This window comes from Syngnathus acus, chromosome 16, assembly GCF_901709675.1.
Source record: "Syngnathus acus chromosome 16, fSynAcu1.2, whole genome shotgun sequence".
NCBI classification, from domain to species: Eukaryota; Metazoa; Chordata; class Actinopteri; order Syngnathiformes; family Syngnathidae; genus Syngnathus; species Syngnathus acus.
The window spans coordinates 12,639,390-12,654,719 of NC_051101.1; the positions used below are offsets into that span (position 1 = coordinate 12,639,390).

General features: G+C 43.5%; 1 protein-coding gene across 4 annotated transcripts in view; it reads left to right on the forward strand.

Moving 5' to 3' along the window:
* LOC119135696 (DNA-binding protein SATB1) overlaps window positions 1-4,526 on the forward strand; it is a 42,892-nt gene extending 38,366 nt beyond the window's left edge. For all 4 annotated transcript variants that reach the window (XM_037273467.1, XM_037273466.1, XM_037273469.1 and 1 more), the window contains exons 12-13: window positions 1,441-1,656; window positions 2,184-4,526. In XM_037273467.1, coding sequence (XP_037129362.1) covers window positions 1,441-1,656; window positions 2,184-2,735 — 768 coding nt within the window. In that variant the 3' untranslated portion in view covers window positions 2,736-4,526. The remainder of the gene's footprint in view (window positions 1-1,440; window positions 1,657-2,183) is intronic.
* The last annotated feature ends 10,804 nt before the right edge of the window (window positions 4,527-15,330 follow it).

Here is a 15,330-nt window from a genome sequence, read left to right on the forward strand (position 1 = left end):
CACCTGGAGGTTTGCGAGTACGTTGCACCGACGCCGGGGACTTGATCTTCACTTTTGGGACTTGATCTTCACTTTTGATTAAACCTCAAATGAACACTTTCTCACACCAGTCATGTAAGATTTAATACGATCGGGAATAGGCAGGGCAACTGGTGAATCATTTTGTCCTCACTAAACTGGTTCCCGTTTTCTTTTTTGTCATCGGGCACCGTGAGAACTTCACTCCTTGAACTTGAATCTGTTATTAATTTTGGGGAACTCCCACGCTTGGATAATGAGCGCGATATGTCCGTGTGTTATGATTTGTTTTCGACAGCATGTCAGAGATGCTGTGACTTATTGGTGTCACAGTTCAAAGTTTTATATTTTGGAACGTAGTTAGCTCGCTAAGTAGCTGTTGTTAGCTTGGGCTAACACCTTCTAGGTCTTGCGTTCTTTCTGGAACTGAATCAGGCATGGTGGTTTGAAACAAAACAAAATACTGCAAACATTAAATGTAGGAATTATATACTGAAATCAGTAACTTTCCGAGGTCCGGGAAGTTTTGGGACAGGTTCTGCACATGACTTTGGATCCTAATTTAATTCCGGGAAATACAAATTACAAGGACAAAAAAAAAAAAAAGTAAGCGTGTCTACCTGCGAGCTACTAGACGTAGCGTATACTTAGCGTTTAATGAAATGGACTTCCTGGCAGGCAAGGGGAGTTCCCGCCGTGTGGGCTTTGATTGGCTCTGCTACTTTGGGTTTAATCCTGCTGCTTTGCAGAGTGTTTGAGTTGGATTACGCCGTCACAGGCTCGCGTTGGACAAGACAAGTGTGTGTGTGTGTACGTGTGTGTGTGTGTCTCCTCCCTCACTGCCGAATCAGCTGAAAGCACAGACGGCCCAACTGGAGCACGGTCCAAATCCCTCTGCATGCAAATTAAAAAGGCAACAATAAATGTGGCAAAAGAACAAGGTGGGCACGGAGGCTTTATGGCCCCTCTTTCTCTTTCTTTCTCCCGCCTCCTCCTCCTCCTCTTCCTCCTCCCTCTACGGTTTGATGAGGCTTACGGGAGGATCTGGAATGGGACGCGCAAAATGCTGAGTTATCTCCCGCGTGCAGCGTGTGTGCTCGGCTGCCACGACGGGGCGTGCATGTGAGAGCGTGCACGAGGCGGCTAGCTAGCCAACCAGCGCCGCCTATGTAATCCGGTGGTGATGAACACCGGACACCAGATTACCACAACGGCCGCGCTCGAACCAAACCGGTCCTTAATGTTCTTAACGGACATATAAGTGGTGAAAGAAAGTTGGTAATTGGACTAAAATGACAAAAACTTACACAATTCCCCACAATAGTCTTTCTTTCTCTCTAGCATTCTTGTAATTTACGAGTGTCCCGATACTTTTGTATGAGGACTTTTTGTGACTGTGCGCTTTTTATTCCTCGATTGCAGGGTTGGCTGTGCGAGCTTCTGCGCTGGAAGGAGGATCCGTCTCCAGAGAACCGGACGCTGTGGGAGAATTTGTCCATGATCCGCCGCTTCCTCAGCCTGTCGCAGGTTGAGCGCGACGCCATCTACGAGCAGGAGAGCAGCGCCGGGCAGCAACATCACAACAACGCCGCTGACAGGCCGCCACACTTCTCACACATCTCGGCAGACCAGCTGCAGGTAAATTACGTCGCGCTTAACTGATAGCAGAAAAAAAAAAAAAAATCATCTCAGTTCTTGGAAAAATATACCTTTTCCACTCCCTAAACTTATTTTCACCCAAAATTCTTGAATAATAATCACCAAAATATTTTTTACCCCTTTTGTCTGAAAACAAAACATCTTGAAAAATAGTTTAAAAAAACAAAACAAAACATGACTTTATCCTGCAAAACTTTTTTTTTTTTTGAACTGCGTCAAGTGTTGTGCAAACACGCTTGTGGAACATCTCGTGTCCAGGGTGTGACTCACTCACTCATTCAAATCAAAGCGTGAGCGTTTGGACGGGTCAACAGGCAGCTCCGCTCGCCCACTCAAGAGCAGACCGCCCCACACAGAACATTTTGAGTGTCATATGTTTTAAAAAAACTTTCATGTTCCTTTTTCTGGTAAAAATATCATTTTATGGCTTCCCCACCACCCCCAATGTCAGTATAGCATTAGGTCTGGCTTGAATCGTTTTGTAACGTGGTGCTTCTCGTTGACAGCCTCAGCACCAATCGGCCCTGTCCCTGCAGCACCCGTCCCAGCCGCTCCCGTCTCAGCAGCCCCCCTCGGGCCCCCGCCTGCCCCCTCGCCAGCCCTCCACCGCCTCCCCGGCCGAGACGGAGGACGACGTGGTGCGCAGCCTGGTCAAGTCGCGCGGCGGAAAGATCTCCCTGGAGGCGCTTGGCATCCTGCAGAGCTTCATCCAGGACGTGGGCCCGTACCCGGACGAGGAGGCCGTCCACACGCTGTCCGCCCAGCTGGACCTCCCCAAACTCACCATCATCAAGTTCTTCCAGAACCAGCGCTTCTACATCAGCCAGCCGGCCAAAGGGCCCAAGGAGAGCTCCCCCGCCAACAGGAGCGGCAGCTGCAGTAGCAGCAGCGGCGGCGGCGGCAGCAGCCCCGCCGCCTTGGACGAGGAGCCCTCGGAGCCCGGCGAGGCCCTCAAGGAGACGGAGGAGAGCACGCAGACCAACGCCTTTGTGGTCAAGACAGAGGAGCAGCTGGGTCGTGGAGGCCCTACCCCTGTTATGGAGCAAGCTCATGACTAAAAGTTACTGACTGGGCTGGACTCTTGATTTTTGCATTTTGTAAAAGTATTGTATTATTATAATGATGATGAGTAGGACTCACTGTAAAGACTCTTCTGGCATCATTTTGAAACCTGCACAAAAAAAATGTGGAAATTGTCAGTACATCTTTAGCCTGGTAGTGGAAGTGCCCGAGTCGTTTTGGAACGTATTATCTAAATGAGAAAAATCAACAAGAATTGAATCTTTTCAGATTTTTTTTCTGATTAAATCATTGCAAATTACCATAACACCAATGACTGACAATCTACATAGACCCCCCCCCCACCCAAAATAAAAAACAAAACTATATTCTTTTACATTTTATATTTGTAAATTCAAAATGACTTGGGCAATTACACCATAAGGGGAAAGATTTGCTAACTGCACTCATCTTTTTGGACGTGTCCACACGTAGTCGATTTCAGTTTAGTATTTGGTCTGTCCACATAAATGCGATTTGTAAGATGATACCCACCCCGCAAGAAATAGATGACTTTAAAAAGTATTTGAAAAAATGATTTAGCAAAAAGTCTTGCCGGTTTCAAAATAACAAAATGTTTGCTCCCCTTACTCAAACGTACGTGTGGATGCCTCCGCGCACTGACTTTCCTTTCCTTTCCTTCTGTCTTGGAGCTTCTAATTCAGTCAGGCAAGACAAATTGACACTGGTTTGACCCACTTCTTGATTCCAAGGACGATTTTGGTGTTTTACGTGTGTAATGATTTTTTTTTTTTTTTTACAAAAATCAAGGACCAAGTTGTTTGACAAGGCCTTAAAAGATGTGTCACGTATTAATATTATGATGACGATCAACAGGCCAACACTCCTGTGGGGCTTGCTGACGATGGAACAGAATCTAAGGAAAAGTTTCTCTCTACTGTCTGTGTATAAATGAATAGATGTGATATATATGATCAAACTATGCCAGCAATGCCTTGTACCACACGGTTCCTTTTGCCACTGGAACACACGAGAAATGTGAATGACGCCATCTTATTTATTTGCGGTGTTGATAATGTAATTGATGTTTTGTTTCTTTTCAACATTTCTACCCCACCATCTTTTTTCTATTTATACACGGACGGACGGACGGACAACAACAAAGTGTCTTAAAAGTTTTCCATAGCAGAAATGTGCTTTAAAGGTGGCCTATAATCCCAGAACGATTTAGAAGAGGGGGGAAAAAGCGCAAGGGCGAGTGGCATTGATTTCATGTTGTATGCAATTTTTACAAGGATCATGCAAATAAGCTTAATAAGCGTCTAGAGGGAGAGAAAAAAAACTTTATGCAATCTGTGTGGAAATCATGTGCGTCTTCCTTTTTGGTTAACGAGCTAATTGTGGGGAACAAATGATTTTCCTTTGTTTTCGTTTGATTCCGACTTTTCGAAGCCGAGCGGACGCGTTTGCTCCTCTCGAAAAAGATGGCCATCGGACTTTTGATGTTTGTACAAGTGTACATAGCACACACACGCACACACATCCACACGCATCAATGTAAATAGAGTGCAAATGTGCTGAGCAGAGAAAAGTCTGTGGTGCCTCTCTTTCAATCAGCTTCTTCTTCTGCATCTTTTTCGTGCCGAGTGTGTGTCGAGCACTCGGGACGCACCGGCGGGGTGGTCAGCGTGCACTACACACGCTTGTCGCCTGTTTAGTAACCGCCGCGGTGTGCGTACAAGTTAAGTCGGTCCTTGCCGGCCAGCTATTGATGTTCTGCTGTTTTTTTTTTGTTTTTTTTTCATGAATAAAAGCCACAGTGAAAGCTTGCTAGTGTTTGTCCTTTGTTGCATTTTGCTTGAGAATATATTTTTGGGGTCCTTGACATATTTTAGACTATTATTAATTACGTACGTACGTCTGTGATATATACATACATGTACATGTACACATGTACATATACATGTACATATACATGTACGTATACGTACACGTCCGTCAGTCATGCACACACACGTACGCGTCCGTCATGCACACATACATGTACGTGTGTACGCACGTCCGTCCGTGGAAAAAAGAGACACCTTGAGAAAGGACCACAGATGGGAGGACCCCCCCTTCCAAGATGACCAGGCTGCAATGGATGCAGACATAACATACATTACATAACATTACATACATACATACCAGTGACGTGCGGTGAGGTTCATGACTGGGGAGACACTGACAACATACATACATTACATACATTACATCAATGCTTCTCAGATAGTGGGGCGCGTGTGACAATAAAGGTTTCAATCAATCGAACTTGCTTTTCTTTTGGCTATAATAGATTAAAGGGTAATTAGACATCCACTGCAGTAGGTGGCGGTATCACTGGAAGAATGTGCGCAAGGAGTATTCGCTCTACAGTGTAGAGCGCAGGGAACATACGCACACACTAGTGATGTGCATTACAGTTCTTTTAAGTGAACTGAATCTTTTTTTCTTTTCAGTTCAGCTTTGGCCATGATTTTTCCCTAATGAAGTGGCCTGTTATTAGGTACACCTGAAAATGGCGGCGTACCAAAAGGAGTGTCCGTGTGACGTCACAGATCAAACAGCCAATCAGAAAGTGGGGGTGAGGGCGGGTGTGGCACTTTTCACTTAAACCAGGGTTGTCGACCTCCAGTCTTCGAGGGGCCGCGTTCCAACATGTTTTCCAAGTGACCCTCGTTAAACACACCTGCGTGAAAAGTTTTAGCCCCTTTCACGTTCCGCAGGAGCTAAAACTTTTCACGCAGGTGCACTTAACGAGGGAATCACACGGACACTCCATTAGGTACACCGCCATTTTCAAGTGTACCTAATAACAGGCCACTTCATTAGGGAAATATCATGGTCAAAGGTCACAGGTGTCACGCTCTAGTCCTCGGGGCCACGTTCCAACATGTTTTCCAAGTGACCCTCGTTAAACGCACCTGCGTGAAAAGTTTTAGCCCCTTTCACGTTCCGCAGGAGCTAAAACTTTTCACGCAGGTGCACTTAACGAGGGAATCACACGGACACTCCATTAGGTACACCGCCATTTTCAAGTGTACCTAATAACAGGCCACTTCATTAGGGAAATATCATGGTCAAAGGTCACTGGTGTCACGCTCTAGTCCTCGGGGCCACGTTCCAACATGTTTTCCAAGTGACCCTCGTTAAGCGCACCTGCGTGAAAAGTTTTAGCCCCTTTCACGTTCCGCAGGAGCTAAAACTTTTCACGCAGGTGCACTTAACGAGGGAATCACACGGACACTCCATTAGGTACACCGCCATTTTCAAGTGTACCTAATAACAGGCCACTTTATTAGGGAAATATCATGGTCAAAGGTCACAGGTGTCAAGCTCTAGTCCTCGGGGCCACGTTCCAACATTTTCCAAGCGACCCTCGTTAAACGCACCTGCGTGAAAAGTTTTAGCCCCTTTCACGTTTCGCAGGAGCTAAAACTTTTCACGCAGGTGCACTTAACGAGGGAATCACACGGACACTCCATTAGGTACACCGCCATTTTCAAGTGGACCTAATAACAGGCCACTTTATTAGGAAAATATCATGGTCAAAGGTCACAGGTGTCAAGCTCTAGTCCTGGGGGCCGCGTTCCAACATGTTTTCCAAGTGACCCTCGTTAAGCGCACCTGCGTGAAAAGTTTTAGCCCCTTTCACGTTCCGCAGGAGCTAAAACTTTTCACGCAGGTGCACTTAACGAGGGAATCACACGGACACTCCATTAGGTACACCGCCATTTTCAAGTGTACCTAATAACAGGCCACTTTATTAGGGAAATATCATGGTCAAAGGTCATAGGTGTCAAGCTCTAGTCCTCGGGGCCACGTTCCAACATGTTTTCCAAGTGACCCTCGTTAAACGCACCTGCGTGAAAAGTTTTAGCCCCTTTCACGTTTCGCAGGAGCTAAAACTTTTCACGCAGGTGCACTTAACGAGGGAATCACACGGACACTCCATTAGGTACACCACCATTTTCAAGTGTACCTAATAACAGGCCACTTTATTAGGAAAATATCATGGTCAAAGGTCACAGGTGTCAAGCTCTAGTCCTGGGGGCCGCGTTCCAACATGTTTTCCAAGTGACCCTCGTTAAGCGCACCTGCGTGAAAAGTTTTAGCCCCTTTAACGTTCCGCAGGAGCTAAAACTTTTCACGCAGGTGCACTTAACGAGGGAATCACACGGACACTCCATTAGGTACACCACCATTTTCAAGTGTACCTAATAACAGGCCACTTTATTAGGAAAATATCATGGTCAAAGGTCACAGGTGTCAAGCTCTAGTCCTGGGGGCCGCGTTCCAACATGTTTTCCAAGTGACCCTCGTTAAGCGCACCTGCGTGAAAAGTTTTAGCCCCTTTAACGTTCCGCAGGAGCTAAAACTTTTCACGCAGGTGCACTTAACGAGGGAATCACACGGACACTCCATTAGGTACACCGTCATTTTCAAGTGTACCTAATAACAGGCCACTTTATTAGGGAAATATCATGGTCAAAGGTCACAGGTGTCAAGCTCTAGTCCTGGGGGCCGCGTTCCAACATGTTTTCCAAGTGACTCTCGTTAAGTGCTGTTTGATCTGTGACGTCACACGGACACTCCTTTAGGTACGCCGCCATTTTCAGGTGTACCTAATAACAGGCCACTTCATTAGGGAAAAATCATGGCCAAAGCTGAACTGAAAAGTGCCACCCCCCTCACCTCCTGATTGGCTGGTTGCTGTGACGTCACACGGACACTCCATTAGGTACACCACCATTTTCAGGTGTACCTAATAACTTCATGCATTTTTTGTACGTGTCAAGAATGTGTATTTGACTACTTAGAATAGAATAGATCTTTATTTGTCATTGTCACATGTACAACGAAATTTAAAAAGTGCCAACCGATCCGCGCATGAGATAAAAAATAAATAGAATAAATAAAATAAAAAGATTAAAAAAAAAATACAAGCTAAAAAAAAAAATAAAAAAAATACTTGCTCTTTATTTTGGAGGACACCAACACATATTACACAACGTAAAACATAAATATTGTCATATAAAGCAGTTAACCAAATGTCAGATCTTTGTTTTCATGCCCCAAAAAATAAAAAGGAATAAAACACCAGACAAGTTTTAACAGGTTTTAATGTTTATTAAAATAATAAAAGTAAATTTCAAACCAGGATTCTAATGTGAAATTGCAGTAGATATATTGGATAACAATTCAGGCGTATATATGCATACACGTTATTTTAAGTGTTATAAAATCAAGATTACCCAAAAAGAAGCATAATCTCCCCGTTGTTGCATAACGGCGCATCCCTTCATGCAATACAGTTAGCCGTTAGCTTGGAGAAAACGTGCATAAAAGTGGTGTTTCAGTGAGTGGTTCTTTCTTTCCTTGGCTTTCCTCGTAAATTGACATTCTGGCTTACATAGTTCACGCTAGAAGGGAGACGCAACACGTTCACTGACTGATCCGTTGATGCACGGGAAGGAAGGAAGGCAGTTGACCCATTGACTCGTTCGTGAACGGGAAGTTACGTCATTTTCTTCTTTGTTTTGTTTTACGGTGAGGTGGCACCATCTTCAATGCGCATTACTGACACCTACTGGTTGAAGTCATATGAACTGAAAAAAGAATTCGTTCACTCGTTCACTGAAAATGTTTTCTTCTCCCTAAGGGTGGCATCACAGAAAATAATTGAGAAGCACTGCATTACATACAGACATACATAACACATACATAGATATTTGCCGATATCTTAAAGCCTGCTGTGATTCATTCACGATACATCACGATATAGTGCTCTACGATCGATATAGAACAATATCCTGATTTATAACAATTCATACGCAAAATAAACAAGGTACTGCAAACTCTTTATTTAGGAAATTACAAAGTGCTTCCAAACGAATGACTTGAAGCCCAAAGGGGAGCGAATTTCCTCGTCTTCTTGGACACTAGCCATAGCACCAGCCCAGGAGCCGCGTAGTTGTCGGCTCCCCTTTCACGTGCCTGCTCTGCTCACAACACAACTGCTCCCGGAAAGAGGAAGCAAGCAACAATGAACTGGATTTCAAAATAAACTCGCGTCTAATGTCCGAGGTCAAAAACGGGCGATATAGATCGATGTTTACGTTTAGCATCGATGCCAACAAATCGTAGCGCATGATATCGATTAATCGATGTGTATCGATGAATCGTTACACCCCTAGTTTCAAACTACTTTTAGGGTTTCTAAGAATAGGGTTTCTAACTAGGCTTTCAAAACTAGGGTTAGGGTTTCCGACCAGGGTTTCCAAGGAGTTTTGCCATTGCTAATTAGGGTTTCAAACTAGGGTTAGGGTTTCCGACTAGGGTTTTAAACCAAGGTTAGGGTTACAAACTAGGTTTTAAAGCTAGGCTTAAGGTTTCCAACGAGGCTTTCAAACTACTTTTAGGGTTTCTAAGATTAGGGTTTCTAACTAGGCTTTCAAAACTAGGGTTAGGGTTTTCGACTAGGGTTTCCAAAATTAGGGTTAGGATTAGGGTTGGGGTTAGGGTTTCTAACTAGGCTTTCAAAACTAGGGTTAGGGTTAGACTTAGAGTTAGGGTTAGGGTTACTAACTAGGCTTTCAAAACTAGAGTTAGGGTTAGGGTTTCTAACTAGGCTTTCAAAACTAGGGTTAGGGTTTCCGACTAGGGTTTCCAAGGAGTTTTGCCATCGCTAATTAGGGTTTCAAACTAGGCTCAGGGTTTCCGACTAGGGTTTTAAACCAAGGTTAGGGTTTCAAACTAGGTTTTAAAGCTAGGGTTAGGGTTTCCAACGAGGGTTTCAAACTACTTTTAGGGTTTCTAAGATTGGGGTTTCTAACTAGGCTTTCAAAACTAGGGTTAGGGTTTTCGACTAGGGTTTCCAAAGTTAGGGTTAGGGTTTCTAACTAGGCTTTCAAAACTAGGGTTAGGGTTAGAGTTAGAGTTAGGGTTAGAGTTAGGGTTAGAGTTAGGGTTACTAACTAGGCTTTCAAAACTAGAGTTAGGGTTAGGGTTAGGGTTTCTAACTAGGCTTTCAAAACTAGGGTTAGGGTTTCCGACTAGGGTTTCCAAGGAGTTTTGCCATCGCTAATTAGGGTTTCAAACTAGGCTCAGGGTTTCCGACTTGGGTTTTAAACCAAGGTTAGGGTTTCAAACTAGGTTTTAAAGCTAGGGTTAGGGTTTCCAACGAGGGTTTCAAACTACTTTTAGGGTTTCTAAGATTAGGGTTTCTAACTAGGCTTTCAAACTACTTTTAGGGTTCCTAAGATTAGGGTTTCTAACTAGGCTTTCAAAACTAGGGTTAGGGTTTTCGACTAGGGTTTCCAAAATTAGGGTTAGGATTAGGGTTGGGGTTAGGGTTTCTAACTAGGCTTTCAAAACTAGGGTTAGGGTTAGACTTAGAGTTAGGGTTAGGGTTTCTAACTAGGCTTTCAAAACTAGAGTTAGGGTTAGGGTTTCTAACTAGGCTTTCAAAACTAGGGTTAGGGTTTCCGACTAGGGTTTCCAAGGAGTTTTGCCATCGCTAATTAGGGTTTCAAACTAGGCTCAGGGTTTCCGACTAGGGTTTTAAACCAAGGTTAGGGTTTCAAACTAGGTTTTAAAGCTAGGGTTAGGGTTTCCAACGAGGGTTTCAAACTACTTTTAGGGTTTCTAAGATTGGGGTTTCTAACTAGGCTTTCAAAACTAGGGTTAGGGTTTTCGACTAGGGTTTCCAAAGTTAGGGTTAGGGTTTCTAACTAGGCTTTCAAAACTAGGGTTAGGGTTAGAGTTAGAGTTAGGGTTAGAGTTAGGGTTAGAGTTAGGGTTACTAACTAGGCTTTCAAAACTAGAGTTAGGGTTAGGGTTAGGGTTTCTAACTAGGCTTTCAAAACTAGGGTTAGGGTTTCCGACTAGGGTTTCCAAGGAGTTTTGCCATCGCTAATTAGGGTTTCAAACTAGGCTCAGGGTTTCCGACTTGGGTTTTAAACCAAGGTTAGGGTTTCAAACTAGGTTTTAAAGCTAGGGTTAGGGTTTCCAACGAGGGTTTCAAACTACTTTTAGGGTTTCTAAGATTAGGGTTTCTAACTAGGCTTTCAAAACGAGGGTTAGGGTTTCCGACCAGGGTTTCCAAGGAGTTTTGCCATTGCTATTTAGGGTTTCAAACTAGGGTTAGGGTTTCCGACTAGGGTTTTAAACCAAGCTTAGGGTTACAAACTAGGTTTTAAAGCTAGGTTTAAGGTTTCCAACGAGGCTTTCAAACTACTTTTAGGGTTTCTAAGATTAGGGTTTCTAACTAGGCTTTCAAAACTAGGGTTAGGGTTTTCGACTAGGGTTTCCAAAGTTAGGGTTAGGATTAGGGTTGGGGTTAGGGTTTCTAACTAGGCTTTCAAAACTAGAGTTAGGGTTAGGGTTTCTAACTAGGCTTTCAAAACTAGGGTTAGGGTTTCCGACTAGGGTTTCCAAGGAGTTTTGCCATCGCTAATTAGGGTTTCAAACTAGGCTCAGGGTTTCCGACTAGGGTTTTAAACCAAGGTTAGGGTTTCAAACTAGGTTTTAAAGCTAGGGTTAGGGTTTCCAACGAGGGTTTCAAACTACTTTTAGGGTTTCTAAGATTGGGGTTTCTAACTAGGCTTTCAAAACTAGGGTTAGGGTTTTCGACTAGGGTTTCCAAAGTTAGGGTTAGGGTTTCTAACTAGGCTTTCAAAACTAGGGTTAGGGTTAGAGTTAGAGTTAGGGTTAGAGTTAGGGTTAGAGTTAGGGTTACTAACTAGGCTTTCAAAACTAGAGTTAGGGTTAGGGTTAGGGTTTCTAACTAGGCTTTCAAAACTAGGGTTAGGGTTTCCGACTAGGGTTTCCAAGGAGTTTTGCCATCGCTAATTAGGGTTTCAAACTAGGCTCAGGGTTTCCGACTTGGGTTTTAAACCAAGGTTAGGGTTTCAAACTAGGTTTTAAAGCTAGGGTTAGGGTTTCCAACGAGGGTTTCAAACTACTTTTAGGGTTTCTAAGATTAGGGTTTCTAACTAGGCTTTCAAAACGAGGGTTAGGGTTTCCGACCAGGGTTTCCAAGGAGTTTTGCCATTGCTATTTAGGGTTTCAAACTAGGGTTAGGGTTTCCGACTAGGGTTTTAAACCAAGCTTAGGGTTACAAACTAGGTTTTAAAGCTAGGTTTAAGGTTTCCAACGAGGCTTTCAAACTACTTTTAGGGTTTCTAAGATTAGGGTTTCTAACTAGGCTTTCAAAACTAGGGTTAGGGTTTTCGACTAGGGTTTCCAAAGTTAGGGTTAGGATTAGGGTTGGGGTTAGGGTTTCTAACTAGGCTTTCAAAACTAGAGTTAGGGTTAGGGTTTCTAACTAGGCTTTCAAAACTAGGGTTAGGGTTTCCGACTAGGGTTTCCAAGGAGTTTTGCCATCGCTAATTAGGGTTTCAAACTAGGCTCAGGGTTTCCGACTAGGGTTTTAAACCAAGGTTAGGGTTTCAAACTAGGTTTTAAAGCTAGGGTTAGGGTTTCCAACGAGGGTTTCAAACTACTTTTAGGGTTTCTAAGATTGGGGTTTCTAACTAGGCTTTCAAAACTAGGGTTAGGGTTTTCGACTAGGGTTTCCAAAGTTAGGGTTAGGGTTTCTAACTAGGCTTTCAAAACTAGGGTTAGGGTTAGAGTTAGAGTTAGGGTTAGAGTTAGGGTTAGAGTTAGGGTTACTAACTAGGCTTTCAAAACTAGAGTTAGGGTTAGGGTTTCTAACTAGGCTTTCAAAACTAGGGTTAGGGTTTCCGACTAGGGTTTCCAAGGAGTTTTGCCATCGCTAATTAGGGTTTCAAACTAGGCTCAGGGTTTCCGACTTGGGTTTTAAACCAAGGTTAGGGTTTCAAACTAGGTTTTAAAGCTAGGGTTAGGGTTTCCAACGAGGGTTTCAAACTACTTTTAGGGTTTCTAAGATTAGGGTTTCTAACTAGGCTTTCAAACTACTTTTAGGGTTCCTAAGATTAGGGTTTCTAACTAGGCTTTCAAAACTAGGGTTAGGGTTTTCGACTAGGGTTTCCAAAATTAGGGTTAGGATTAGGGTTGGGGTTAGGGTTTCTAACTAGGCTTTCAAAACTAGGGTTAGGGTTAGACTTAGAGTTAGGGTTAGGGTTTCTAACTAGGCTTTCAAAACTAGAGTTAGGGTTAGGGTTTCTAACTAGGCTTTCAAAACTAGGGTTAGGGTTTCCGACTAGGGTTTCCAAGGAGTTTTGCCATCGCTAATTAGGGTTTCAAACTAGGCTCAGGGTTTCCGACTAGGGTTTTAAACCAAGGTTAGGGTTTCAAACTAGGTTTTAAAGCTAGGGTTAGGGTTTCCAACGAGGGTTTCAAACTACTTTTAGGGTTTCTAAGATTGGGGTTTCTAACTAGGCTTTCAAAACTAGGGTTAGGGTTTTCGACTAGGGTTTCCAAAGTTAGGGTTAGGGTTTCTAACTAGGCTTTCAAAACTAGGGTTAGGGTTAGAGTTAGAGTTAGGGTTAGAGTTAGGGTTACTAACTAGGCTTTCAAAACTAGAGTTAGGGTTAGGGTTTCTAACTAGGCTTTCAAAACTAGGGTTAGGGTTTCCGACTAGGGTTTCCAAGGAGTTTTGCCATCGCTAATTAGGGTTTCAAACTAGGCTCAGGGTTTCCGACTTGGGTTTTAAACCAAGGTTAGGGTTTCAAACTAGGTTTTAAAGCTAGGGTTAGGGTTTCCAACGAGGGTTTCAAACTACTTTTAGGGTTTCTAAGATTAGGGTTTCTAACTAGGCTTTCAAAACGAGGGTTAGGGTTTCCGACCAGGGTTTCCAAGGAGTTTTGCCATTGCTATTTAGGGTTTCAAACTAGGGTTAGGGTTTCCGACTAGGGTTTTAAACCAAGCTTAGGGTTAGAAACTAGGTTTTAAAGCTAGGTTTAAGGTTTCCAACGAGGCTTTCAAACTACTTTTAGGGTTTCTAAGATTAGGGTTTCTAACTAGGCTTTCAAAACTAGGGTTAGGGTTTTCGACTAGGGTTTCCAAAGTTAGGGTTAGGATTAGGGTTGGGGTTAGGGTTTCTAACTAGGCTTTCAAAACTAGAGTTAGGGTTAGGGTTTCTAACTAGGCTTTCAAAACTAGGGTTAGGGTTTCCGACTAGGGTTTCCAAGGAGTTTTGCCATCGCTAATTAGGGTTTCAAACTAGGCTCAGGGTTTCCGACTAGGGTTTTAAACCAAGGTTAGGGTTTCAAACTAGGTTTTAAAGCTAGGGTTAGGGTTTCCAACGAGGGTTTCAAACTACTTTTAGGGTTTCTAAGATTGGGGTTTCTAACTAGGCTTTCAAAACTAGGGTTAGGGTTTTCGACTAGGGTTTCCAAAGTTAGGGTTAGGATTAGGGTTGGGGTTTCTAACTAGGCTTTCAAAACTAGGGTTAGGGTTAGAGTTAGAGTTAGGGTTACTAACTAGGCTTTCAAAACTAGAGTTAGGGTTAGGGTTTCTAACTAGGCTTTCAAAACTAGGGTTAGGGTTTCCGACCAGGGTTTCCAAGGAGTTTTGCCATCGCTAATTAGCGTTTCAAACTAGGCTCAGGGTTTCCGACTAGGGTTTTAAACCAAGGTTAGAGTTTCAAACTAGGTTTTAAAGCTAGGGTTAGGGTTTCCAACGAGGGTTTCAAACTACTTTTAGGGTTTCTAAGATTAGGGTTTCTAACTAGGCTTTCAAAACGAGGGTTAGGGTTTCCGACCAGGGTTTCCAAGGAGTTTTGCCATTGCTATTTAGGGTTTCAAACTAGGGTTAGGGTTTCCGACTAGGGTTTTAAACAAAGGTTAGGGTTACAAATTTGGTTTTAATGCTAGGGTTAGGGTTTCCAACGAGGGTTTCAAACTACTTTTATGGTTTCTAAGATCAGGGTTTCTAACTAGGCTTTCAAAACTAGGGTTAGGGTTTCCGACCAGGGTTTACAAGGAGTTTTGCCATCGCTAATTAAAGTTTCAAACAAGGGGTAGGGTTTCCGACTAGGGTTTTAAACCAAGCTTAGGGTTACAAACTAGGTTTTAAAGCTAAGGTTAGGGTTTCCAACGAGGGTTTCAAACTACTTTTAGGGTTTTTAAGATTAGGGTTTCTAACTAGGCTTTCAAAACTAGGGTTAGGGTTTCCGACCAGGGTTTCCAAGGAGTTTTGCCATTGCTAATTAGGGTTTCAAGCTAGGGTTAGGGTTTCCGACTAGGGTTTTAAATCAAGGTTAGGGTTACAAACTAGGCGTGTAAATCGCGGGTTTTGTAACGATACGATATATCGATACAAAGAACCACGATACGATATTTGCCGATATCTTAAAGCCTGCTGTGATTCATTCACGATACATCACGATATAGTGCTCTACGATCGATATAGAACAATATCCTGATTTATAACAATTCATACGCAAAATCAACAACGTACTGCAAACTCTTTATTTAGGAAATTACAAAGTGCTTCCAAACGAATGACTTGAAGCCCAAAGGGGAGCGAATTTCCTCGTCTTCTTGGACACTAGCCATAGCACCTGCCCAGGAGCCGCGTAGCTGTCGGCTCCCCTTTCACGTGCCTGCTCTGCTCACAACACAACACGCCGCGCACTGCTCCCGGAAAGCGGAAGCAAGCAACAAT